This window comes from Pongo pygmaeus, chromosome 4 (assembly GCF_028885625.2).
Source record: "Pongo pygmaeus isolate AG05252 chromosome 4, NHGRI_mPonPyg2-v2.0_pri, whole genome shotgun sequence".
NCBI lineage: Eukaryota > Metazoa > Chordata > Mammalia > Primates > Hominidae > Pongo > Pongo pygmaeus.
This window is the reverse complement of record NC_072377.2, coordinates 145,498,840-145,526,141: the sequence shown is the minus strand read 5'-3', so window position 1 is coordinate 145,526,141 and position 27,302 is coordinate 145,498,840. Positions and strand designations below refer to the sequence as shown.

General features: G+C 41.0%; 1 protein-coding gene across 14 annotated transcripts in view; it reads right to left on the bottom strand.

Annotated features, from left to right (window-relative positions):
• Window positions 1-3,299: 3,299 nt before the first annotated feature.
• The window catches only part of LOC129037293 (protocadherin alpha-C2), a 224,925-nt gene continuing 200,922 nt past the window's right edge, over window positions 3,300-27,302 (bottom strand). For 13 of the 14 annotated variants that reach the window (XM_054489270.2, XM_054489278.2, XM_054489274.2 and 10 more), the window contains exon 4: window positions 3,300-5,255. In XM_054489270.2, the coding sequence (XP_054345245.1) occupies window positions 4,945-5,255 (311 nt within the window). In that variant the 3' untranslated portion in view covers window positions 3,300-4,944. The remainder of the gene's footprint in view (window positions 5,256-27,302) is intronic. The other variant, XM_054489269.2, reaches the window with a different exon arrangement.

Below are 27,302 nucleotides of genomic sequence, written 5' to 3'. Positions count from 1 at the left end.
CAAGTTCAAAGACAAGGTGATAGACTTTATTAGGCAAAAAACTTTTTAAGATTTCATACGTCAGCAGGCATTTCCCCATGGATCAACCCAAGAGAAAATGGGACCCAGCAAACATTTTACCTGACTGATTATAACAAAAAGGTTGCTATGTACCACTCTTAGGCACAATTTCAAAGGGAGGACAGCACCATGCTCATTTGCTAAAGCCCCCTCCTGGTTACAATAAGAACCTCTGTGTATGTGCATGTGAGTGTGTGAGCATGTGTGCGTGTACGTGTGTGCATGTGCGTGTACGTGCGTGTGTGTGCATATGACTGTGCGTGCGCATGTGTGCGTGTGTGTGCGCGCGCGTGTGTGTGTGTGCATAAAGCCAGAAGAAATTTCTCAGGTTGCAAGTTGTGTCCTGCCAGCCAACAGTCAAGGTAATTTTGGGGGAAATAATACAATCAGCTTTTTCTACAAGGAAAGGAAGCACATGAAAATATGATGAAATAGGGTCAAAGAGTGGCCAACTTTCCATTTTCATTTCCATTTCCTGGAAAAGCTCCAAGGACAGAAAGTCTTGAGGAACTGTATCTGTAGTTTTGTTTGTTTACTTGTTTTATTGTATCTCTTAATGTTTGCATGGTTTTTAAATCTAGATTTAACAGTAAAATTGCATTAGTGTTTGGTCAGTTACATTTGTACTTTAGATTGGGGTTTATAACTTAAACATAATGTTTATAATTTAAACATAAAATACATTAACATGAGATCCTGGCACTTACAATCTTACCTAGGAGCCTAAAATTCAAAGCCAAGGTTCTAGACAGTCATTGGAGAATCTCATCCTTTAAAATTAAATAAATGGCAATATTTCTAAAGAGTGAATCCTGCACTCTGTATATGTGAAACTTATATCAAGTAGCCTGGCCCTTGAGAGACATGCACCTGTCTTGTCCCTTATTGCCTGTGAAATCCCAGGCAAGTCTGTGGGTAATTTGGCATTTCTGTTTTGCCCATCTGCCGAAAGAAGTTGTTGGAGGTGACTCTTCTCTTTCTCTCTCAAGCTGTTGTACTTCAAACCCTTTGGTTTCTGGCTTTCAGATCACCAATAATTGAGGTGAAATAGCTGCAAACAGACTGGCCACTTGACTACTTACAGATTTGATTATTATTATGATAGAAATAGGTAAGGAGTTATGAAACTGACTTTACTTATTTTCCTCCTGGGGTGAGCAAAAAAGCGGAGGAGTAAATAAAATATTTTTATTGCCAAGTCTATGTTGATTTATTTGGCCATCCCTCATTCACATTTTAGTCAGTAGGAAAAGTTCCCTGGGTCTAATAGCTAAATCTCTGAAAAGGGGGTGAGGAAATGTAAGAAAAGGATTAATAAATAATAATATTTATCAAGTACTATGGTGTGCCAGACCTGCTAAAACCTTTTAAGATTACCTCACAAATCTATAAGGTCTGTATTATAATTATTACCAGTTTAGAGATGACTGAAAAACTGAGAGAAGTAGTGGTTTGCCCCAAGTTCCCCATCTAGTTAGTGGCACAGCTATACCAGTTTATTTATAGAGTCCCTATAAATCCCAGTTAGCCTGGGACAGTCCCAGTTTACATCTTGAATCCTGAAGTAATAATGAATGGTGTCTCCTGCTCCATTTCAAAAGTGGACTATACAAATTATATGGTCACTCTATCTCAAGGTTTCTCAATCTTGGTTTGAGACATTGACATGTTGGGCTGTAAGATCCTTTGTTATAGGGGGCTGTCCTATGCATTGCCAGGTGTTTCACAGCATCGTTGCCCTCTACCCAGTAGATGCCAGTAGCACCCTCCACTTCAAGTAAAAGTAATGAAAAGCAACAATGACTTCAGACATTGCCAAATGTCCCCAGGAGGGCAAAATTGCTCCTAACTGAGAACCTACAGCATCTAAAGTTTATATTTATACAAATTTAACTACAAAAGGACAAAACAATCTATTTGTTACAGCTGAACCTATGCAGTAGAGAGGCTGGCATACCCCCTGTACTCAATAAAAGTTATTTATTTTTGTAGAGATGGGATCTCGCTATGCTGCCCAGGCTGATCTTGAACTCCTGGCCTCAAGCCATCCTCTGGCCTTGGCCTTCCAAAGTTCTGAGATTACAGGCACAAGCCACTATCCCTGACCTAAAAGTTCATTTCTTTGGGGTGTCACTTGGCTTTCCAATTGTAGAGAGGTGCAAGGGCTAAACAACTAATGAAAAAGATGCCTTGAAGGGCTCTTGTGATAAAAATTGGTTTGCTGCAATTCTTATTACAGAAAACTGAAATAGTGTAACTACAAAGTGACGCAGCAACCTCCTGGCTGCCCATTCTAATGATATGAAGTTTGAATCTTGATTCCATTGGGGCTTTTGCCTTAGTAATGGACATAAAAGCTAACGTGATAAGAGAGTGTTACAGTGAGTTTCATACTGCAGCAATCTTCTTCAGTATTAATTGCTTATCAGTATTCTATTTCCTCCTATTCTTATACTTAGAAATGACCACCATTTCTTTCATACCACCATTTTCATTTATTAGCAATAACAGAGGAAATACCAATAGCACCAATTCAAAATGAATCCACATGACGTGTTTTATCCTTACAGCTGTAATAACTAGTAACTAACATGGATTGGAAAGCACTTCGCAAATGTAAAAAGTGCTGTACAGATACATTATAATTATCATCATTAATAAATTAGCCCGATTCTCCTTGTTCAAAAGGCACGTAAGGTCAGATACATGGGCTTCAGTGGGGCAAAATGATCACAACCTACAATGTAGCAATGGTTCACATGTGTTGGCAACAAGTTTTACCCCATGCAATCCTGCAGAGCTGAAGTTACACACCCTTCAAAATATGGGAGAATGAAGCTAAAAGTAGACAAGACAGTTTTTTTTTAATTTAATGCTTTTTTTAAATAACAGACTCCTACCTCTTTTATATTAATGCCTAAATAGATAATATAATTAATCAAACTTCTAAATTGTACATTATAACAAATTAAAATGTCTTATTTAAGGTGACAGCAAATTTTGTTACTTTCTATGAGCTGATATTTCAGATACCATTAGAATTTCAAAGCATTCTGCAACTTCAAAGAGGTCAGATTGGTAAAATTTGTGCTTGCACACCCTCGTGGAATATTGTCAGTATTCATTCCAAAATTGTTACTAGAACAAAACAGCTTTATCCATTCCCTTGCCAGCAGAAGTCTTGGCAAGAGATGGCTCTTGGCTGGACCATAAATAAAATTCCTTGAATCACCAGTATCTTGATTTAAGAAAGAAATTTTACTGTGTCTTTCATACACAAAAGCTGATTAACAATGGTTAAAAAAACACTACTCCACTTTTTCACAGGTGTACAAAAGGAAATATAATGGAATTACATTCAACAATAAAGCTTAAAGTTCACTCTAGGTAATAGTTGCATTAACATTCACATACACAAGCACAGAGTAAGTATATTTCAGGAGTCTTATCATAGCATACAGCATACATATGGGAGATTGATTTCAGGTAACATCATAGGTGTTAGTAAGATTAGCAATTCAGAGTGTTATAGAAAAGGAAAACTAAACCAAAGAGAAGGTGTAGGCTAGCACACCAAGACAAGTCACAGAATTAGTAGATTGAAAAATCTGCTCACTGTATGAGAAAACAATATTTTTCTTCAATTTTTGGGTCTTGATATATAGTTGGTTAGAGAAGGTTGTGTATCAAAGTGCACATAATTGTTTCTTAGAAAAGAGAGAGAGAGAGAGAGACAGAGATCATTTTATTTAGTAATACATGCAAGAGGCAGCCCCAGAGTGACCTGAAAGAGTAAAGCTGTGATTGGCAGGTGGCCGATATAATACAGATGTTTCAGGCAGTTCTCTTAAAGCACTTCTGTAGCAGCAATGATCATTTAAATGGCTGTAGACTGAATTCTCTTTTGAGGAGAGTTTAGGGGAATTGTATTCATATTTCTCTTTAAAGATTTATAGCTATAGACTTTCTGTTTTTTTAAAATAAATCTATGAAACAACAAACAGCGAAAGGTGAGGTGTCGGGGTTTTCTTTTGCTTTTGCATAAGTATTGGAAAAGGATCTGGCCTTTTCATAAACATTGTGTGCAAAAGAATTTTTAATAAAGTGAGCACAGGACATGTATAGGAAACACATCAGATCTGCTTCTGTTTCCCAGGGTGGTTCTCTGTTAAAACACTGAACTGTTGGCTTGCAGGTATGATGCAGATTTTAGGTATAATGACATCACAGCCAACAGACTTTAGGGTCTCCTAAAGCCTTGTCAGTGGGGGTAGTTTTGTCTCCTAGGGGGTGGCCGCCACCTCTTGAGTTGTAAGATTTAGAAAGTCTGGTCCCTTTAAGTTTACACTTCCCCTCCACACTGATAACTTCCGCTGTTTATTTGTCTTTGTTTTCTTGCCTTCTTTGTACCAATTAGTCTAAGCTGGCTCGTCTCAGCCAATATCTGGCACTCGCATACCCGTGGTAGCCACACATACCCAGTGGCCACAAACACCCAAGCTGCTCAATCTCAAAACTTTTCAGCCTGCCCTGCAAGTGTCATCAAGACAGGATCCCCGGAGCACAGGACAGAGAGTCCAACCTCTCACTGGCGGGGCTGGGAAGCCTCTCCTTTGCGGCGGAGGAGAAAGGAAACTTGGGTCTGCTTTTTAGGTTCTGAAAACAAGCCAGAGTGGAGAGAAAGAGTTAACACCAGACTTAGTAAAGCTTTTACGACAAAACCTGTTAAATGCGTTCTAGACAGACACAGGGAACTTTCTGCAGATTTCTGAGGTCTCTAAGAGGGCTCATGTAGATAGGAAAAAGGAGCAGGGAATTGCTACATGGGAGAGATTTGCCATTATTACAAAAACTGGCTAAGTGGCTTGTTTCCATTTGAGGACCTCACTGGTCACTGTTGTCAGTCGTGCTGTTCCCTTTCTCTTTTTTCTCCTGGGTCTTGTTACCCTTCTTCTTTTTCTTCTTTTTCTTGGTCTCCTCCTTTTTGCCGAAGGTTATGAAGTCACTTTTGTCAATTTGGCTGTTAGTAGGCTCCTGCCGGATGGAGATGATTGCAGGAGATCCTGGGATAATGAATTTGTCTGGCAACTCACCGGGACCGGATTGTTTGGGGTTGCCTGGTCCGTATTTAAAGGTCCAGCTGTTGCTGTTGACACCCGCACCGACCGGAGGGGACACTTCTCCTGCCTCTGGTTCTGAAAGACAAAACATTACAAATCATTAACAGGGTCAACACATGCTCTTGATGCCACACTGCTGGTAGAGTACAGGAGTACTGCATAGGCAGGCTGAGCCTCCCCAAAAAATCATGAGTTGTTTGTTCAAGTCTGAGAGCAAGGCAAGTGTTTACTTATTTATTTATTTGTTTAATTTTTTTGAGACAGGATTTCCCTCTGTCACTCAGGCTGAAATGCAGTAACTGCAGCCTCGACCTCCTGTGCTCAATCAATCCTCCCATCTTAGCCTCCCAAGTAGCTGGAACTACAGGCACAAGCTACCATGCCAGGCTAACTTTTTAAAAAATTTTTTATAGAAATGGGATCTCACTATGTTGCCCAGGCTGGTCTCAAACACTGAAGCTCAAGAGATTCTCCCACCTTGGCCTCCCAAAGTGTTGGAATTATAGACATGAGCTACCACACCCAGCCAAGGCCAGTATTTACAGACAAGCAAGAGGGCAGGTTTTTTTCACCAGGATACCAAGAATCTAGTTTCATAGTAACATACATTTGGTTCTTTGTGAAGAATTTCCTAAAGAATACAGTTGTGATTATCTTGACTGGGAATGGGATGGGAAATATACAGGCTAAAGGCAAAATATGCTCCTTTTAGTGTCTAGATTAAACTTTGGCTATAACTGTATTAGGATGTCTATTTTGTCCAAAACAAGAAAAATTAGTTGAATAAATTATTTGATCTTAATTTTATTGTAATAACATTGAAGGGCGGTGAGATGCAGCATGGAAGAGATGGGAATACACAGCGTAAGAGGATGGAATCCTGTTGTAAATTGAGCCTATTTGTTTAGATAAAACACTGGGAGCCAATTTTACTTTCCAAGCCAAGTTCCTTCCCTCAATGTGCTCACAGTCTAGTTGGACATACACTCAAGCAACTAGAAACCAACTTAATACATGCAATAACTAAAGTATATGTAAAGTATTGTGGGACTCCAGAAGAAGAAATTGTTAATTATACTTGAGAAAGTTAATGGGGTTCCAGAGGAGGTGAAATCTGCCCTGAGTCTTGGGAAAATGATTATGCATCCACAGGCGTTTTCAACAGAAGACATTCCCAAGAGTCTGATTGGAAGACACACCATAAAGTATACCAGTGACTTCTAGAAGAGTAGAAGTCAGAGCCGGAAAGGAAGGGTAATGGTCTGTCTGGGCAAAGTGATCCCAGTGGCCATGACATTGGAACTCTGACATCATAGCAATGTTTATGTATCTAACACTGCTCCTTTGGTTGACACGTGAAAAGCTCCATCAAATAAACTGTTTATGTTCAATTACAGTTTAGGGTTGTGTACAACTGCTATTTCAATTTCCTATTACTTCTCAGTCTCCTCTAATTTCGTGTCCCTAAGCAGTAATTTTCTAACATAACTCATGTCAAGTTCATTATATTACTTCTACAATCAATGGTCACATTTTAGTCCTCATCTTATCAAACCTCTCAGCAGCATTTGTCATCCCCTTCTTGAAACACTTAATTCTCATGAGTTCTTTGTCATGTAGGAGAAAAACACTAATAAGTTCTTAGATGGACTGGACCCCTGTTACAAAAGGCAGATTAACAAGAAAAAAAAGCAAACAGAAGTTTATTAACATGTATATTTCATATATACATGACAGACACCCAGAGAATGAGCAGTTCTCAAAAAGGTGGCTTAGAATTCCAGCTTATATAGCATCTTCAACAAAGAACAATAAATTTTTAAAGAAGTGTAAGACAAAAGAAAAGACCTTTAAGGACTTTGAGTCTCTAATGGGTAGCTACTTGGGGGAAGGCAAATGAATGGCAGACAAAGGCTAATTTGTAAAGCAGTACCATTTCCAGGCCAATAAGAGTCCAAAGTTATCTTCAGTGGTTAACCTTTGTTCTCCCTGGTGGTGGGAGGCAGAGGAGGGAGGTGGAAGCAGGATAACTTTTGTCTTTGTAAATTTATGTTCTTTTAGGCAAATACAGGGAAGGCAGAAGACCTCTCCTGTATCTGCTTCTATTATTATTATTATTATTATTATTATTATTATTATTTTAATTTGAGATAGAGCCTTGCTCTGTTGCCCAGGCTGGAGTGCAGTGGCGAGATATCAGCTCACTGCAGTCTCTGCCTCCTGGGTTCAAGTAATTCTCGTGCCTCAGCCTCCTGAGTAGCTGGGACTACCGGCACATGCCACCATGCCCGGCTAATTTTTTTTTTTTTTTTTTGTATTTTAGTAGAGATGGGGTTTCATCATGTTGCCCAGGCTGGTCTCGAACTCCTGAGTTCAGGCAATCTGGCCCACTTCAGCCTCCCAAAATGCTAAGATTACAGGCGTGAGCCCACTGCACCTGGCCTGTATCTGCTTCTTTTAACTTGCCTTCAGCTCAACAATCCTTATTTTGGGACAGCATATTTTGGCCCCCACCATCAAAACATTCTCCTGACTTTTCTCTCTGGCTGTTCTTTGTCAGTTTCCTTTGTCAGTTTCTTTGTCAGTCTCCTCATCTGTGTGTTGAAGCTTCCTTGGGTTTGGCCCTAGACTCTCTTCTCTATTTTCTCTTCACTCTCTCCTTTTGGGATCTCAGCCATATCCATAGATATAAATACCATATGAATAAGCTGATGAGATGCAGACTTATATTTTAAGCCCACATCTCTCTGTGCTCCAATCTCATGTATAACTGCCTATCTGGTATCCCCAGTTGGAAATCTCATGGGCATCCCAAACTGAAGAAATCTGAAATCAAACTCTTGATTCCTCGAATCTATTCCTTTCTAAATCTTTCCAGTTTCAGTAAATTACACCCCATTTATCCCATTTCTCAAGCCAGAAAGTTCAAAGCTAATTATTCATTTTTCTCTATTCTATTCTTCATTCTCCATTTATAATACATCATCAAGACCTGTCATTTCTGCCTCCTAAATATATCTTGACTCTGTCCTCTTCTCCCAATTTTCACTGCCACCACTCTTTCAGGACACCATCATCTCTTATATGAATTGCAGCAATAGTCTCCTTATTCAGTCTGCTTCCACTTTTGCTTCTCTCCAACCCTCCACACAGTAGCCAGAGTCATCTTTATTTCTTAAAGTCTCTCTTTAAAAATTGATGTATAACAGTCAGGCGCGGTGGCTCACACATGTAATCCTGGCACTTTGGGAGGCCGAGACGGGCAGATCTCGAGGTCAGGAGATTGAGACCATCCTGGCTAACACAGAGAAACCCCGTCTCTACTAAAAAATAGAAAAAAATTAGCCGGGCATGGTGGTGGGCGCCTGTAGTCCCAGCTACTCAGGAGGCTGAGGCAGGAGAATGGTGTGAACCCTGCAGGTGCCACTGCAGTCCAACCTGGGTGACAGAGCAAGACTCCATCTTAAAAAATAAAAAAAATAAAAATAAAAAATTGAGGCATAACATACATATAGCAAACTCTTTTAAAAATATAAATCAGATTCCACTCCTCTGCTTAAGCTTTCTACTGCCTTGAGAAAAAAACAAAACAAAACAAAAAACTTACCATGATATATAAGTCCCTTCAATAATCTGATTTTTATTTCTTCTCCACTCTCATCTACAAATCTCCCTCTTACTATCATACTCCATCCATACAGGCCTTCTTTCAGATCCTCAAGTACTCTTTGGAGTTGTTTTTTGTTGTTGTTTGTTAAGAAATAGGTTCTCACTCTGTCAACCAGGCTGAAGTGCAGTGGTGCAATCATTGCTTGCTGTAACCTCAAACTCCTGGACTCAAATGACCCTCCTGTCTCAGCCTCCCAAGTGGCTGGGACTACAGGCCACCATACCTGGCTCCTTGGAGTTGTTTTTACCTCAAGATCTTTACACATCTGGTTTGCTTTTGTCTTGAATGATCTCTCATCCATTCTTAGCATGACTCCTCATTCTTCAAGTCTGCATTAAATGTTAAATGTAACCTCCTCGGAAAGGCATTCTATGACATTCCTAGCCAAGCAGCACCCCCTTAGCCTATTATTCTCTATCACTGTAAGATTCACAAAAGTAAAAAATATATCTGTTTATTCACCAATGTATAACCAGTGCCTAGCACAATTCCTGGCCCATAACAGGTGTTTAGTAAATACTCGCTGGATGAATGAATGAAAGGACTGATGTGAGAAGTGAAAGTGGTACCCACTCTTTAGCAGACCAAACAACTCTCCAGTGAGGCACTTTTGGGGTCCCTAAAGACAATGAGGTAATGCATGTAAAGTGCTAAGCTTGATCCTTAGCACAATGCAAGAATTCAGTAAATGGTATCACATATGGGCGATTATATATAATGCAGCTCTTGGGGCTTAGGAGGCCAAGATAAAGATACTGCAAATTTACAGCAGGCAGTGAGGAGAGGGGGCAAGAAATTTTCTTCTCTCTTCCAAACCCTTTTCCTTACACCATGCTTCCCCTCGCAGAGCTGGCACAATAGCACTTTAGGGATGAGAAACAAATTTTTTCTCTGAGACTAATGTCTTTGATCTACCTAAGTTAATCAAATCTGCAATTGAGCTCAGCCAGAATCTGCCTGTTTACCTTTAAAATACAGGTCCTGTCTCTAAGAGACTGAGACAAAAGAGAGAAATGTATTTAAAAGCCTCTGATTCGGCGCCTAAAACTGGGTTTCAGCACCACTCCACAGTCCTTTAGCTGCCCTCAGAGCCCAAAATGGAAATTTTTCTTCAACCATAACCAGGACTCTGCATGAGGCCTAAGCACTGTCATCTGGAGATGCAGAACACAGAGATATCTTCATCTTGCAGAGTTAAAGGACATTAATGGCTGTGTGTATTGGCAGAGGGAGCCCCTCACAGCAGGACTGCCAAGAGTTAATCCACCTTAACATGTCACTGAGCTTCCTGGTTCTATATGACTCAGCCTAAACTCCAGGAGGCAGAGATCTAGTCAGGTGCCTCCTCCACATGTCTAGCTTCCGCAGAGCAGAACAAGGTGTGGTCTCTCCAGTCCCTCACAGACCACTGTGCCTCACCTGTTCTGGTTGTATAAACAAACATCTCTGAGAGCTCAGCAGCATGTAGACTGACTCATTCCAGTAAAACAAAGCTTAAGGATCTGACAAACACTGACTGACCTCCTAATGTGAATTCCTTTTGGCTAAGAGCACTCAAGACACTTGGCTGGCTTTGCCTATAAAATGTCATGCCTTTAGGACAGAATCAAGGAGATACTCCCTTTTGAAGAAGATGAAAATGGAAGAAGCACATTTCTACCCCTAACCCCAACCGGGGCCAGTATCAGCAAATGATCAATCAAGGAAATGTTTCTTCTTTCAGTGCTGCCTCCTTTCCCTTCTAGGATCTCCGGCAAGTCCCCTGCCTTATGCTCCCAGGGTCCTAGCTCACCCTCAGGCAAAGACAAGACTGAGGATGCAGTCAAGACCCAAATGAATGGGCCTGTTAAGAAGCTAGAAGGAGGATTTCAGACACATATAAATCTGGTAGGGGTCTGAATCTTCAGGCAGAGCCCTTCCCAGACTACAGATTACAACCCAATAGGATTTAAAAGTTTATTTAACAGAGTACAACCATAATTATACAAAATATGGTTTTGCTTTTTTATTGGATTAGCCGATGTCTTCACAATGGGTAGGGATACATTTTAAAATCAGAACAACATATATTTTAATAAAAGCGTACAGATCTTCACTTCTACTTTAAAAACTGCCCTCTGGGGCCAGGAATGGTGGCTCACATCTAAAATCCGAGCACTTTGGGAGTCTGAGGCAGGTGGATCACTTGAAGCCAGGAGTTCAAGACCAGCCTAGGGAACATGGTGAAACTCCATCTCTACTAAAACTATAAAAATTAGTGAGACTGTGGTGGTGCACACCTGTAATTTCATCTACTTGGGAGGCTGAGGCATAAGAATCACTTGAACCCGGGAAGTGGAGGTTTCAGTGAGCTGAGATGGCACCACTGCACTCCAGCCTGGGTGACAGAGCAAACAAACAAAAAAACCCTGCCCTCTGGAAGTAGCTGGCCACTTCATGTAATCCTATAATCCAATTTGGGCACTTCCCTTAGGCACTGCCCAGGAATCTTTTTGGCAAAATTTCCAGCTTTCCTCTTTCATGCTAAACTAACCCTAGCTGCCTGAGTTGATGGAGTTGAGCCTCAGGGACTAGGAATGATCAGGTCAGAGGCTTTGCCAAGGCAAATGCCAGGAAAGGGCCAGAAGATTGTGAAGCAAATGCCAGGCCTGTTAAACTCACCCTCATCCGCATTTGGAACTGTTCCGTTAAGGCCAGGAGGGCTTTTCTGATTTACACTGACTTTCCCTAATAGAAGAACATAAACTCATTTTGACCAAGGATACTATTTTCAGGAAAGCTCTCAGAGGGGCATGTGCTGGAGGGTGTTGGAGGATGTTCACTTTTCTTTTCTTATCTTCTCTTCATCTTGCTTTGTTCTCTTTCTGTTCTTGAGGACTTGCCCTGGTTCTCTCACTAGTGCATAGTCCTGGGCCATTTACATAAATACCCCTGAGCCTCAGTTTCCTCATCCATAAAATGGAGATGATCCCCTCCTGTCTGCATCACAGGGTTGTCGATGTAGTTAACATTTACTGTACCCTTCCTATGTGCGTGCAACAGAGTTAAATCTGCACGCCATATAGGCTTTGGTCCTGACAAGAGCCCTATGAAGTAGGTATTTCTAGTATCTCTGTCTGTGTTATGTGTCTGTTTTATAGATGAGGGGACTAAGTACTAATGGTCACATGGTCACTAACTGGTGGAGCCTGGGACTCACATCTAGGGAGTCTGACTCCAGCTAGGAGACTCAGATCCTGAGCTGTATAACAAGGTCATCCTTTGAAAACCCTAAAGCGTTATACAAATGTGCCAATTATTATGGTTATTGCCTGTTTTGTTACTACTATTTGGGAGGCACAGAGATGCCAGCAGGAGCCCTAAGCCAGAATGAGTTGAAAGGAGTGGAGGTGGGGGAAGGGGTGCGGATGCAGCCCGGCCTCCAGGTTTCGGCCCCGCCCCTTTGCTCCCCATTCATCCCTTTGTTACCAGCTCTGGGATTTCAGTGCTGAGGTTAATAAAGAGCTTCCAGAAAACCCATCATTTTGATTAAAGCCGGGGACTATCTTGCCAGACAGCACTCTGGAGCCTGCCTACCGCCCACTCTGCTAAGTCAGTGCAGCCGGCAAAGGCTATTAAATGATTACAGCCGTTTCCGGCCCAGCCCCTGGACTGCTCGTTCTTTGGCGCGGGCGGCTGCTGCTGCCTCTGAATGCCCAGGAAAGAGTCAGGGCACCGAAGGCTGTGCAGATTCTGTGTTTGCAAGTGAACTTCCAGGCTTTCCGCGCAGAGACACCCCGCCTCTCCCTCCTCCTTATTTCCGCTCACCACCCAAGTCAGCCACTGCAGTCTTTTTCAAGCAGCCCCGATTTCTTTGCTCCTTCTTGGCTTTGGGCATCAATTTAATCAACCTCTCTCTCTGTCTCCTTCTCTGTCAGAATTTGGCCGATTGTAGAATGATAGTATATACTCAGGCTGACCAAAAGGCAAAAACCATCCGCCATCAACCACTGAAACAGCCCAGGTTGTAAAATATGTCAAGCTCCTTCCCCGCCCCCTATTTCGCCATCTGTGGGGTTTGTTGGACCGACTGGACAAGCTCCGCCTTCTCCCACACCTTCACCCCCAACCCCCGCCAGTCCTTTATGAATTGGGCAAACCTAATCTGAGTAATCACAGCCCACAAAACACAGGAGAATCGTGGTCTGAAACCCAAATCCTGTCCAGGATCAGAGAGAGAGAGAGGAAGCTAAGCCCACCTGGGCTAGCATTTCCAGCACTTCCCCGCTGCTGCTTAGTCCTTCAATTGACAGTGGAAAGACTTTTCCATGGAAACAAGGGAATGTAAAAATATACTCCCTGTTCTCTGTAGGATCTTAGACTCTGTAATCAGAATAGCAGGCTTAAACCTGGCTACATCATGTAAATTATGGTGATGTTTGGCAAATTATTTCATATCTCTGGGCCTCAGTTTTCATCCGTAAAAAAAAGATCGTAAGAGTGCCCGCCCCATAGGGTTGTTATAGATTAAATGTAACTATCCTTATACAGCACATAGCATAAGTGCATGGTGCAAAGTAAAAACTCATTAAATTTTACTTATTAAGATCAGAGCAACAGAAGATTCATTTGTTTAAGGACTATTGATTGCTTATTATGGATTAGACAGTTTATTGGGTATTTTGCATGTATTTAATTTTAAATGATTTAATTACAATTAATTAAAGCTATTATTATAAGTGTATTTATCTAAATACATATTTAAAGCATATTTATTTTATAAAAAAGGAATCTGAAGGCTTAAATTACAGCAAGATAATTTGTCCTAAATCACACAGGATTTTTTTTTTTTTTAGAGAGCGTCTATATCTGTTGCCCAGGTTGGAGTACAATGGTGAGGTCATGGCTGACTGCCTGCCTGGATCTCCTGGACTCAAGTGATCCTCCCACCTCAGCCTTCTGAGTAGCTAGGACTACAGGTGTGCGCCACTATGCCTGGCTAAGATTTTTTTTTTTTTTAATATATAGAGATAGGGGCTAGGCACAGTGGTTCATGCCTGTAATCCCAGCACTTTGGGAGGCAGAGGCAGGTAGATCACCTGAGGTCAGGAGTTCGAGACCAGCCTGCTCAACATGGTGAAACCCTGTCTCTACTAAAAATACAAAAATTAGCTGGGCATGGTGGCAGGCACCTGTAATCCCAGCTACTCGGGAGTTTGAGGCAGGAGAATGACTTGAACCCTGGAGAAGGAGGTTGCAGTGAGCCGAGATCTTACCATTGCACTCCAGCTTGGGTGACAAGAGCAAAACTCTGTCTCAAAAAAAAAAAAAAAAAAAAAAAAAATATATATATATATATACACAGAGAGAGAGAGAAAGAGAGAGAGATAGGGCCTTGCCGTGTTGCCCAAGCTGGTCTTGAACTCCTGGCCTCAGGCAATCTTCCCACCTCTGCCTCCCCAAAGTGCTAGGTTCACAGGTGTCAGCCACCACATTCAGCCCCACACAGGGATTTGATAATGAAGGTGAAAAACTATTCTCACATTGACTCCTTGGCTCAATAATCAAATAGTTTTTGTTTGTTTTGTTTACTTCTTGTGAAGCCTTGGGGATGAGGGAAGAGACAGAGTTAAGCTCCATTCACAGGCCTAGCATTGTGATCTATGGAGCAGCTGGGAGAGTGGTGTGTGTGTGATTGAATTTCAGGCTTAGCAATGGGGAGGCCAATCTAATACCACTCCCCAGAGGCCGCTAGAGCTGCCACTCCTGGGTATTTCACCCTCTTTGGGTGGAATGAGTTGAGCTGGAAGAAGATTTTTTGGCTGTTTGGTGTCCCAAGCTACAGCTGGGCTAATTTTCAGTAATCTTGGAGCGGAAGAGATAAATACACTTGGCATATTTTTAAAGCCACAGCTCTTGCTTTGTGCCCAAAATAACTCTGCCATTTCTAGGTTAAGAGTATAAAGACATCATGTGCTGTGAACCCAGATTCAAACATTGGAATGGCTGGTCTCCGTAGTTAGCTAAAAAAAATCACATTTCTTCTTTCTGTGAGCCCCCCGCAACCCAGCAGGGCTCAGGCTGCACAGTTTTCTCTACCTTGTTTCCTGGTTGCTAAGGTTCCCCAGGATGTAGGGAAGGCAATTTCCCTTTATAGTCTCTTCTCAAAATACCCCCTCTTCAGTTGGCTGTCATATCCAGGGGGTAACAAAATGCTTAAAATGTAGGTTCTTGGGTAACATAGACTTGAGTTGGAATCTGCTTCTCCACTTATTCGTTGAACTTTGAGCAAGGTACTTGGCCTCTTAGCTCCCATTCTTTCATATGCAAAACAAAGGTAACAATAACCATCTAATGGGATTGTGAACATTAAAAAGAGACAGACAAGGCTTATAAATCACACAGATCAATGTCTGTCATGCAGAAATTCTGAAATAAAGAATGGGTATTATTACTATGCAATATTCCTTCACTAATCCAACTCCCACTTTAACCATCTATTCTCAAATGTAATACTTCCAGAAATTCTCTTTTCCAAGGACCCTCTCCCCATCAGGCTCTGCTCCTCCTAGGGGATTGAAGACTTATGGCTGTGACATTTTCCAGCTTAGAAATGGTTGCTAGGTTACTCTCCATAGCCCTCTGAAGGAGGAAGTGAAGGAGACTGCTTAGGCATGGTGGAAAGCACACTGGACGAAGTATCAAAAGTCTTGGGTTCAAATCTCAGCTCCAGCATTCTGCTTTCTACTATTTTCTTTTTTTTTTATTTTTATTTTTATTTTTTTATTTATTTTATTTTTATTTATTATTATTATTATTATTATTATTATTATACTTTAGGCTCTATGGTACATGTGCGCAACATGCAGGTAAGTTACATATGTATACATGTGCCATGCCAGTGCGCTGCACCCACCAACTCGTCATCTAGCATTAGGTATATCTCCCAATGCTATCCCTCCCCCCTCCCCCCACCCCACAACAGTCCAGCCATAAAAAATGATGAGTTCACGTCCTTTGTAGGGACATGGATGAAATTGGAAATCATCATTCTCAGTAAACTATCGCAAGAACAAAAAACCAAACACCGCATATTCTCACTCATAGGTGGGAATTGAACAATGAGAACACATGGACACAGGAAGGGGAACATCACGCTTTCTACTATTTTCTAGGATACTATTTGATTAACATTGACTTACAGTTTCTTCATCTGTAAAATGGATATAATAGCTACCTCCCAGAGGCATTGTTATTTATTCAACTAAACTTATTATTTACAAGGCCAGGCACATGGCTCACGCCAGTAATCCAGCACTTTGGGAGGCCAAGGCAGGCCGATCACCTGAGGTCAGGGGTTCGAGACCAGCCTGACCAACATAGTGAAACTCTGTCTCTACTAAAAATCCAAAATTGGCCTAGTGTGGTGGCGCAAGCTTATAATCAATCCCAGCTACTTGGGAGGCTGAGGCAGGAGAATCGTTTGAACCCAGGAGGCAGAGGTTGCAGTGAGCTGAGATTGTGCCATTGCACTCCAGCCTGGGCAACAAGAGCAAAACTCCATCTCAAAAATAAAAAAAAACAAAACAAAACTTATTTACAATAAATTAGACATTAAATTAGGAATTAGGGATATAAATATGAATAATATTAGGACAAGTACCCTGTTCTCAAGGAGTTACAGCACAGTGGGAGGACAAGACAAGTAAATGAATAAATACAATAATAGTGTTAAAGGATAAACAAGGTAGATAAGCTCTGGCATAAAGATGGCATTAAACTTTCTAGAGACGGTGTGTGCAGTGGTTAAGAGCACAGACTCAGAAGTCAAACAATCCTGCTTCAGATCCTGGTGCCCTTACTAAATGTGTGATCTTATTTAATCCTGTCAGTTTTCTTAGCAGTAAAATGAGTATAATAATGCACAAATTTCTGGGTGTGGTTATACAGATTAAAGGAGTTAATACTCGTAAAGTGCTTAGAATAATACTTGGCACATGGCTTAACTGTTCAGTACAGGTTAGCTATTATGATTCACAAGTAAATTTTCTCCTGTTTGCTCTAGCATTTTCAACTGCGGAGGCTAAGTCTGTTGATGACGATGTCACTGAGTTCAGTGACATATAGCACTAGCTCGAGGTGGGGATGGAAGGCTCAGAGGGAAGTATGTAACAAGTGCAGTCCAACCACAGTTAAGTGAATGCCAATTTGCCAATTTGATATTTTTATATCCTATGACTCTGTAATTCTACTTCTGGAAATTTATCCTGTATAAATACTAGCAAGCGTGCATAAGAAATATGTATAAGAATGTATATTGCATTGTTTAGAAAACATAGATACCAACAGGAAATTGGACAAACTATAATATAGGTATACAACATAGTACTATACCCTTACTCAAGAAGATTGTGGCAAATCTATATGCACTGACATAGAAAGGTGTTTGTTAACACACACACACACACACACACACACACAAGCTGTATAATACTATATATTGCATTATCCCATTTTGCTTTTTGAAAATCTCTATATAGTCATGCACCCCATAATCATGTTTCAGTCAACAACGGACCACACATATGACAGTTGTCCTATAAGATTATAATAATGTATTTTTATTGTACTTTTTCTGTGTTTAGGTATGTTGAGATACACAAATACTTATCATTGTGTAACAATTGCCTACAGTATTCAGTATAGTAACATGATGTACAGGTTTGTAGCCTAGGAGAAATAGGCCATATGATACAGCCTAAGTGTGTAGTATGCTATATCATCTAGGTTTATGTAAGTACATTCTATGATATTTGTACAATGAAAAAACTGCCTAACGACGCATTTCTCAGTGTATCCCCATTGTTAAGTGATGCAAGAAATATTTGGAAGAGTGAACTCTAAAGTAAACATGGAAGTTGGATGGTAATGATAGTTTCAATAATGATGTCAATATAGTTTCATCAATTGTAATGAATGTACCACTCTGGGCAGGATGTCACTGTGGCGGGGGTGTGGAGGCATTGTGTACGTGGGAGAGCAGGAGTGCATGAGAACTCTGCACTTTCTACTCAACTTTGCTGTGAACCTAAAACTGCTCTAAAAAGTAAAGTTGATTAATTTCAAAAAAATATTGGAGGATACACACAAAATTGTTAACAGTGGTTGCTTCATCAAAGGGGAGTGGGATTGAGGGAAATAAATATTTCTATGCAAACAATGCTATATTTTTTAATACTTACTTCAACAATGCAATTCTATTTAAAAATACATTAATTTAAAATGTAGACATATAAAGAATTCTGGAGATGCATGCTAAATTATTGGTAGTGGTTACTTTTGGAAAGCATGATTGGATGTAGGGAGTGAGGCACTACTCATTTTATTTTAGTCCTGCACAGATATAATTTGTTATGACTTTTGTTTCTTCTGTAATTAAATCAAAGAGAGACAGGTTCAGAAGAATACTAGCCCAACATGGTTCAAAAACTAGCCTGGACCCAGGATTAACTACATAATTTGCAGGAACCAGTGAAATTTGCCAAATGAAAATGGGGGGAGGAGGCCCTTGTTAACAAATTATCAAGAACTTCAAGACAGTGACAGCATAATATCAAAACACACAGGGCCTTTCTAAATGCTGGGCCCCAAGAAGCCAGACTTGCCCGGGCCTGAGCACTACTGGGTTCCTCCCTTAGCACCACAACTTGATACTGACTATTCCCAAAGGTTTCACACTGCCTGCCCCACCTGAAACTCTATGAGGCATTATTTCACCCAACAACAAAATGGCTTCTGACTTTGGTTGGGTTTTCAAACTTTTCTTCTCTACCCTCCCCCCTTACTTTGTTACAATCTGTGCTTCTTAAAATTTGGCAGCAATCCCAGGCTCTGTGTTGCTGTGTCACTTCTCAGCCTTGAGCAACCATTTCTAGACAAGTAGTGATATCCCTGCATTGAGGGTATAAAATGGAGGTGCCGTCAGCACATTGCAGTATAAGAAAGGCAAGATAACGGGAGAATCCTCTACCCCACCCTGCACACTTCCATACCATTCCATGTAATCTAGCAAAAACATCTTGAATCCTCTTTACTGTGTGCCAAGCACTGTGTTAAGTGCTAGGAGCATTAAATTGAGTAGTAATAGTTCTGACGACATTTTTGAGTGGCTACCATGAACTAAGCATGGTTCTAAGCATTTTGCATGTATTATGTCATTTAATACTTACAACAGCCTATGGTCTCTCCTCTTTTACACATTGATAAATCTGAAGCACAGGTTGCACAATTATTAAGTGATACGATAGAAATGTGAGGCACTGTGCAATGCCAGGCTATCTCCCTTCAGAAACTAACATGAGACAAATTTTAAACCTGCCCTTCACTCTCCACATTTTCTCAGACATGATATACCAAATCCACCAGGATTACCTAAGAACATTTCCAAGGCCAGCCCTTTTTTTAACAATTAAAAAAATGCTGCATTTACTTCCCTTTTCGATTCTCCTTTTCTAAACACTCCAAAGTTTCCAATATTTGGTTTGGGAGAAGAAAAACACTAAGTTAAAAACTCATAGCTCATCTTGACATATTATTCAGTACAGTGATCGCCCCTTATTTGAGGTTTGATTTCTGAGGCTTCAGTTACCCACAGTCAACCTTAGTCTGAAAATATTAAATGAAAAATTTCAAAAATAAACAATTCATAAGTTTTAAATTGCAAGCTGTTCTGAGTAATGTGATGAAATCTCGAGCCATCCCGCTTTATCCTGCCCAGTACATGAATCATCCCTCTGCCTGGCCTATCCATGCCGTCTACACTACTCACCTGTTAGTTCACTTAGAAAGTGTCTTGTTATCCGATTGGCTGTTTTGGTATCAAAGGGCTTGTATTCACCCTTATTTTACTTAATACTGGCCCCAAAGCACAAGAGTATTGTGCCTAATTTATAAATTAAACTTTATCACAGGTGCGCCTATGAAAGAACATAATGTATATAAAGGTCAGTACTAAATGAGGTTTCAGGCATCCACTGAGGGTCTTGGAATGTATCTCCACAGATAAGTTTGGATTGCTGTAGGTTGATTTTTTAAAATTCAGTAGAGTTAAGGAAACTTAAAAGAATCTTCTTTCCTAAATATAAACAAACCAACTAACCTTCTAGTGGCTCTCCATGGCCAACAAATGAAACTACAAATTATTTAGCAGGACGTTTAAAGTCCTACAAAATCTGATTCCAGTCTACAGTTCTGATCTCATTTCCTAACATCTCTTTATTCTACCACATCTGTCAAATGCACTCATCTTATTAACCCAGACTACACAATTCAGTTTTTTTGTTTTTCGTTTTTGTATGCATGCATTGTTTCCTTTGCCTGGAATTCTCTTCCTCTCCACATCCTACTTGCCATCCTGCAATACCCAGTATTTTTAATTTTTTTTTGAGACAGGGTCTCATTCTGTCACCCAGGCTGGAGTGCAGTAGTGTGATCTCAGCTCACTGCAACCTCCGCCTTCCAGGTTCAAGCGACTCTTGTGCCTCAGCCTCCCAAGTAGCTGAGACTACAAGTGCATGCCACCACACCTGGCTAATTTTATATTTTTTTGTAGAGATGGGGTTTTGCCATGTTGCCCAGGCTGTTCTCAAACTCCTGGGTTCAGGCAATCCACCCGCCTCAGCCTCCCAAAGTGCTGGGATCACAGGTGTGAGCCACTGCGCCCGGCCTCAATATCCAGTATTAAATGTCAAATAATCTCTGACTTAGTTCCCTGAATTTCCAATTCCATCTTCTGAGGTCCCACAACATCCACTGTTTATGGTTGCTGAGAGTGTTTGGGCCCTATGAAAACAATCTGGGGACTATCTCAAGAAAGGCAGCCCAGCTTACCTTATTTACCTAGGGTTTGAATTGATTATAACATAGACAGACCCTGGGTCCCATTCTGGACCAACAGGCCCTGGTGGTTTGTCCCAGCTTCCTTCCCCTTTGTGGACTCTGCCTATGTAGGGCATTACTGTGGTCCTTATCACATGACAATGTAATATTTCCATCATATTTCTTTACATTTCTGTCTTCACCATTAGATTTATAAGGGCAGGACTATGTTATATTTAATATTATATCTGCATCACCTAGAACAGAGCCTGGCCTGATCTAAGTGCTTAATAAATGTTTGATGATGACTACAGTCATGCATCACTTAACAATGGGGATATGTTCTGAGAAATGCATCACTAGGCATTTTTGTTGTATGGACATCATAGAGTGTACTTACACAAACCTAGATGGCATAGCCTACTACATACCTAGGCTACATGGTATAGCCTATTGCTCTGAGGCTACAAACCTGCACAGCATGTTACTGTACAAAATACTGTGCAACTGTAATATAATGGCAAGTATTTGTGTATCTAAACATAGAAAAGGTACAGTAAAAATATGGTATTACAATCTTATGGGACAGCTGTCACATACGTGGCCCATTGTTGACCAAAGTGTCATTGTTTGGTACATGACTATATATAGAGGGTCCCAACAAAACTCTCTATTGGAGCCAAGCCAAGAAAAGCATCCCTAGAAAGGATACTATATACTTCACTTCTTTCTCTCTCTCTCTGTGTCTCTCTCTCCCCGTGTCTCTGTGTGTGTGTGTGTGTGTGTGTGTGTGTGTGTGTGTATGTGTGAGAAAGAAAGAAGGAGAATAGGAATGAATAAGGATTTTAAAAGAGAAATGCTGATGATGGTGGTTAATGATGGAGTTTCAGGGACCTGGCTGGGAGGTAGTTTTTGTGAGGATCTTCGTAGTGCCCTTCAAATCACAAACACTTAGAAGGTATTATCCTGGAGGCAAGGTTGTGACCCTGGGCAAGAAAAGACCAAAGAAGCTAATTTATATATCTAAATCCCCAGATTCAGAGAGAACATACCAAAAAGCTAAAGAAATGAGCTTTAGTGAGTTTCCCTCTAAAGAAATTTCCCAAAGGCAAATATTTAGAATTGATTTATACTTGTTGCAACAGAAGGAAATTGATGTGACACTGACCGCTGAATAAACATAGCCCTGCTGACTGCAGACTGCAGGAACAGCAGTTGGATTGACATTTTGATGACACAAGGAGCCCACAGGGGATGCTGGACTCTGGGGAGGCTCTTTCATGGGTCCCATGGCCTAATCATTGTCAGCAGTATAAGGGGTGATTTAATCTCCAGTCAGAGCTGCTGTAAGTATGGAGAAGGCCTAAGCTTTGGAGATATCCAGCTTGTTTAGAATATCAAGGAGGGAGCTAGAGTGAAACTGGTTGTTATACAAAATGTTCCCAAAAAACAAACACATCCTTAGACACATATGGATCCATAAAATTGACCCCGAACCATCCTACCCTCCTATCCCCAACACAGGAAGCATCACAGGAAAAGCAGGTGGGATTTACGAACACTGGCAGGAACATTACCCACCCCTCAACCCCTAACACACACATACACACCAATCAGGCTCTTTCTTCTGTTTTTCAGGGAAGTTCTGGATATAGTCTGCTTTCACTTAGACACAGATGCTAGATGCATACAAGGCAGGCAATATGTGTTGCCCCATCTCCTGGCATCACTTGTGACAGTGACTTTTCCATTAGCTACCATGCCCCAGGATTGAATCCTTACAGATTGGCCTCTGGGTGATCTAAAGAGTACTGTCCTCTGCTGCCTGCTCCCAACTCTTGGAACAATATTCTTAAACCTGGAGCAGAACAATATCTCTAAGTCCAGAACACAATAATGTAGTGGGAACTATTTTTCTCCTCTCTCCACCTTTGCCCACCAAATTTCCACCTTTGCTCTTAGAAAAGGGAATGCCCACCAAAACAATACTCCCATCCTTTGCAGGGATGTGCTAGGAAAAGAACTTTCATTTTTAGCTCTACTTCCTTCCTTACTCTTCCCAGGAAGGCAGAGTAGTTTATCTGATTGGATAGATCACTGAAAGCATGATTTAAATGGATCATGCTTCTTGATTGAGCAAAGTTAGCATCATCAGTCACTGTTCTTCCATGACACATCTCACCTTAATTCTCTCTCTACTCTAGCTCATTCTCTACTGAAATTAACTTACACACACACACACACACACACACACACACACAGCCACCTCTGCCTGAACATGAAAGACCGTGTGGTAGGCAGAATAATGGCCCCACCAAAATGACTGCATCCTAATTTTAGAACTTGTGAATATGTTATGTTACACGGCAAAAGGGATTTTGTGTTAATTTGTTATGGCAGCCCTAGGAAACTAATACAGATTTTGGTATCTGGAAGTGGGGTTCTGCTGTTATAAATGCCTAAAAATGTGGAAGTGGCCTTGAAATTGGGAAATGGGCAGAGTCTAGAAGAATTTTGAAGAGCATGATAGAAAGAGCCTACATTACCTTGAACAGGCTGCTAGTAGCAATATGCATATTAATGGCTCTACTAGAGAGGACTCAGAAAAAAGTGAGGAGCAAACCTAAATTGTCATGAACAGATTGTTATTACAAATATGGCATTAAAGGTGCTGCCAGTGAGGGCTCAGGTAGCAATAAGGAGCCTGTTATTGGAAACTAAAGGAAAGTGGATCCTTGTTATATAGTGGCAAGAACACACCTTGATTTTAGCCCAGTGAAACTCACTGTGGACTTCTGACTTCCAGAACTGTAAGATAATACATTGTGTTGTTTTAAGCCATGAAGTTTATGGTTAACTTGTTATTGCAGTAATGGGAAATAAATACACACACCCTACAGTTGGCCTAGAACTCAGACAGTAAATAGTCTTTTCCAAGTTACCAAGCTATTCCCTTCATGTATCATGCAGGACAAGATAATAGTAATGTGTTAAGTGTATAGAGTTCAGCAGCAAGCAGACATGAGTTCAAATACTGCCTTTACCACTGCATTTATTAATGAATTTAACAAAATTTATTGAGCATCATTGTGTGCTAGGCATCCTGCTTGACACTGGGAATACAATGGTGAGCAAAAAACATTTTTACTAGCTGTGTGAATGTAAGAAAGCCACTTAATTCTTATGAGCTTTAATTTTTTTATCTGAAACATGGGAATAATAATGTACTTCTCTCAAAGTTAAGTATGCAACATATGTAAAGTGCTTATCACAGTTCTCAACAAATGGTAGCTATTGTCTTCCTTTCTCTTGTTCTAAGAGACTATTTCTACAATCCAGGAGGCAACAGTATGGGATTTAAAGACTTATAAAACTTGACCCAGCAAACACCCACTCACCGGAACATACACTTAAAATACAATGTCCTCAGGGCTCTACTTTTGCTAATAGGCTTTAGCTGAGAGAAGGGAGCTTCTTCTGTATTCCATGGTTCATCGTCCAACACAGAGCCAAATTTATAGGCTCAAAGGTATCCACCCTAGGGCTGTTTATATACCTAGTGATGCTCTTATCCCCATAAATCTGGATTCTCTGAAAGCAGCTTGGTGTGCATCTAATGTAAATCATTCATACTGGCTGAGGCTTCTAGTCTTACCACAGACAGACCTTTACGGTATTCATCTGACTCTGGGTGATTATAGGAAAAGAGATCGAACAGGTGTGTTCTTGGGTAATACAGTATCTATGATGCACAGTCAAAAAAGACAAGAGAGAAGACTTGGGGAATGTCACCTCACTATTCAGCTTGATACATGCTACCACCTACAGCAACAGCTCTGGACACAAGATTGGGTCAATGTTGGTTGAAAGCCCAAGCTGGTGAACCTTCTTGGAACATCACCAACAAACTTGCTGATTAGACTTTCTGTACAGGGCAGGCTTTACTTATTTTTAAAGTTTGTTTGGTTGGTTTTTTACAGGCAATGGCATCGATAATCTCAAGACCTGGGGTACATTGTTTGGTATCCAGCAGACAGGGAATACAACGCTAGTTACAATAAACTTCTCTTTGTTCTCTTTCGGGTCCACATTTGGTTCTTAAAAGTCACCTTTTCATACCCTAACTTTCTATTATTATGCCTCCTGAGTCTGACTTCTACAAAGCTCTCAATTTCCTGTTTCAATAGTAGCACAAGCATCCTTTTTCCCCCTTATTTCCTTTAGTATTACCATCTTCAGGACTGACTTCTCCCATCCTTTGCCTAGCCCACGCCCTTGGAGATAGACCATTTCAGGCAGGGCTGTTGCTGAGGAAGCTCTTGGTCTCACTGAGATAAACGGGGAATGTCATCTATCTCTGCTCTCCCTCTTTTTCTGATTGTGAGTAATGGAGACTCCAAGTGCTCTGGCAGAGAAAGATTCCTCTCCAGTCCACACACTCATTGCCAGGCTTCCTGGAAGTGACTAATCTTATGGCCCTTTCCTGGGGGCCTCTAGTCTCTAGCCAGTGCTTGAACTGAATATGTTTCTCCAGATTAGGCAATGACCTTTTCAACTGCAAAGCTGACTGCCTCTGAAGATAAAATTTTCACGTTCCTTTGAAATCTGGGCAGAGTTTCTTTTAAAATATTGCCATGAAAGACCCTTGCTGTCACTAGGACAGACTTTCATTTTTAGTTTACTTGTGTCAGTGAGGCTGAGGACAGGGCTTGCTGGAGCCACAAAACTTAAAGGAATTACAAACTATCTTCCTCCTCTGCCCTCAACTCAGGTTATAAGCAGGTCTTTCTTGTTCAAGCACCTCCCAGGAGGAGTTGCAAGCCTAACAATTCTAAACAATCTCAGCAATTTTTCCCACAGAGTGAAGTGCAGACTCTCCACCCTCCATATCCTCTTTCCCACAAAGCTCTCAGTCACACAGGTGGCCTATCACCTTTGAGCTGAGTCAGGTGGCAAAGTTGGTGAGACCCCACTTCTTTGGCCCTTTGTGACACTGAGATCTCCCCAGCAGAAACTTGAATCTCCCTTTTGACAAGGGGCTTAAAACTTCAGCTACAAAGAATGGTGTATAAAGAAAGCTAGAAGGGAGGGTAATTCAGAAACTCTCCTGTTTTACGCAACACTCTTAAACAAAAGAAGGGATGAAGTGTCTTATTTTTCTAAGATATATTCAAAAGTTGTTTCTCCTGACAAGGTTTTCAGGGGCCAGACTGTATTGCGTCAATGTAGCTGGCATATTAAAGTAATCAATGATAACTGAAGAAACTATAATAAGTCTCTGTTCCCTTACCCTGCGTTAGCCTGCTTCTCTCCATCGTGGGGCTTGAAGGAAACTGCAGCCTAAGAGAACAGTGTTGTTCTATTCTCCTCACTACACCCTCTAAAATGCTATATCCAGGAGCGTACATCTGAGAGCACATGAGACTGGATAGGTTTCAGGAGACACATGATCTCTGTTTGGGGCTACTGTTATGGAAGAAATTCTTTTATTATGTATCATGGTCTTAACCATGACTGTATTCTGCCCAGGCCACCAATTCTAGAATAATTACTATGGGGCAAATGAGAGGTCCAAGGAAATACAGAGTGTCTAGGGAAAGAACTATCTTAGAGTCTATTGATAAACAAAAATGTTCAATTTCAGAAAACCAGGAAATCTCCATTCTCGTCTTTTATTTACATGACCATTAAAAGTGGAAGGTACAGAGTGTTTTCCCAAGAAGAAGATGAAGAAAGTCATGAATGGATGGAGCCAGCAGAGACTTAAGTAAGCTTCATGGCTTCTCCTAGGTAGAGGATGCTAATTCCACTTCCCACACCCTTGCTTCCTCCCTTCAGGTCAATCCAAAACAAACAAATTCTTTATCATAAGCTGCAAAGAGAACTCTGGCAAACACAATGAGTTTCACACCCCCAGAAAGTAAAAGTGCATCTTAAAAGGACTTACTTTCCTTAGGTAGAGAAAGCTAAGCCAAGCTGGCATTCCTGGGCTGTCAGATGGCAGGTGAGAGCGAAGGATACTCACAGGCGGGAGCTGCCCCACTCACATAGATCCCTGATCTCATTTTTTTTTTCCTAATAAGGATATGCACACACCTCCCAGGACTGTCATTGCTATGACAACGGCAGAAGTTGAGGTTGAACAGGTTAGTGGAACAGCATGCTTTCTAAATTCTCCAGCAAGGCCCGAGGCTGCATTCACTCATGAAATGGAAAAATTCATGTTGACAGTGCTCCTAAACAGATTCCAAAAAACTTAAGAATCATGCTTTCTTTCTGGGGAAGGATCAGAGATGGAGTCTCCATGGAGTCTTTCCATGGGGAGTTGGTTTTGTCAGAGAGGTAAGAATCCTTGAGACAATTAAGAATATAAATCCCCATATAAAACTAGGGCACATAAACTGTGTCCATTTTCCACAGAGTAAAGAGATGTGGCAAATCAGGACAAAAGCAATCCCCTAAGGAAACAAAGAGACAGGCACTTTAAAAAAATCTTCTCTATAGCAGATCCTTCCCACAGAGAATACTCAGAACAACCTGGGTCTAAATTTTGAAGCTGAAGGATAGACTCATGCCTTGAAAAATCATTTAAAAAT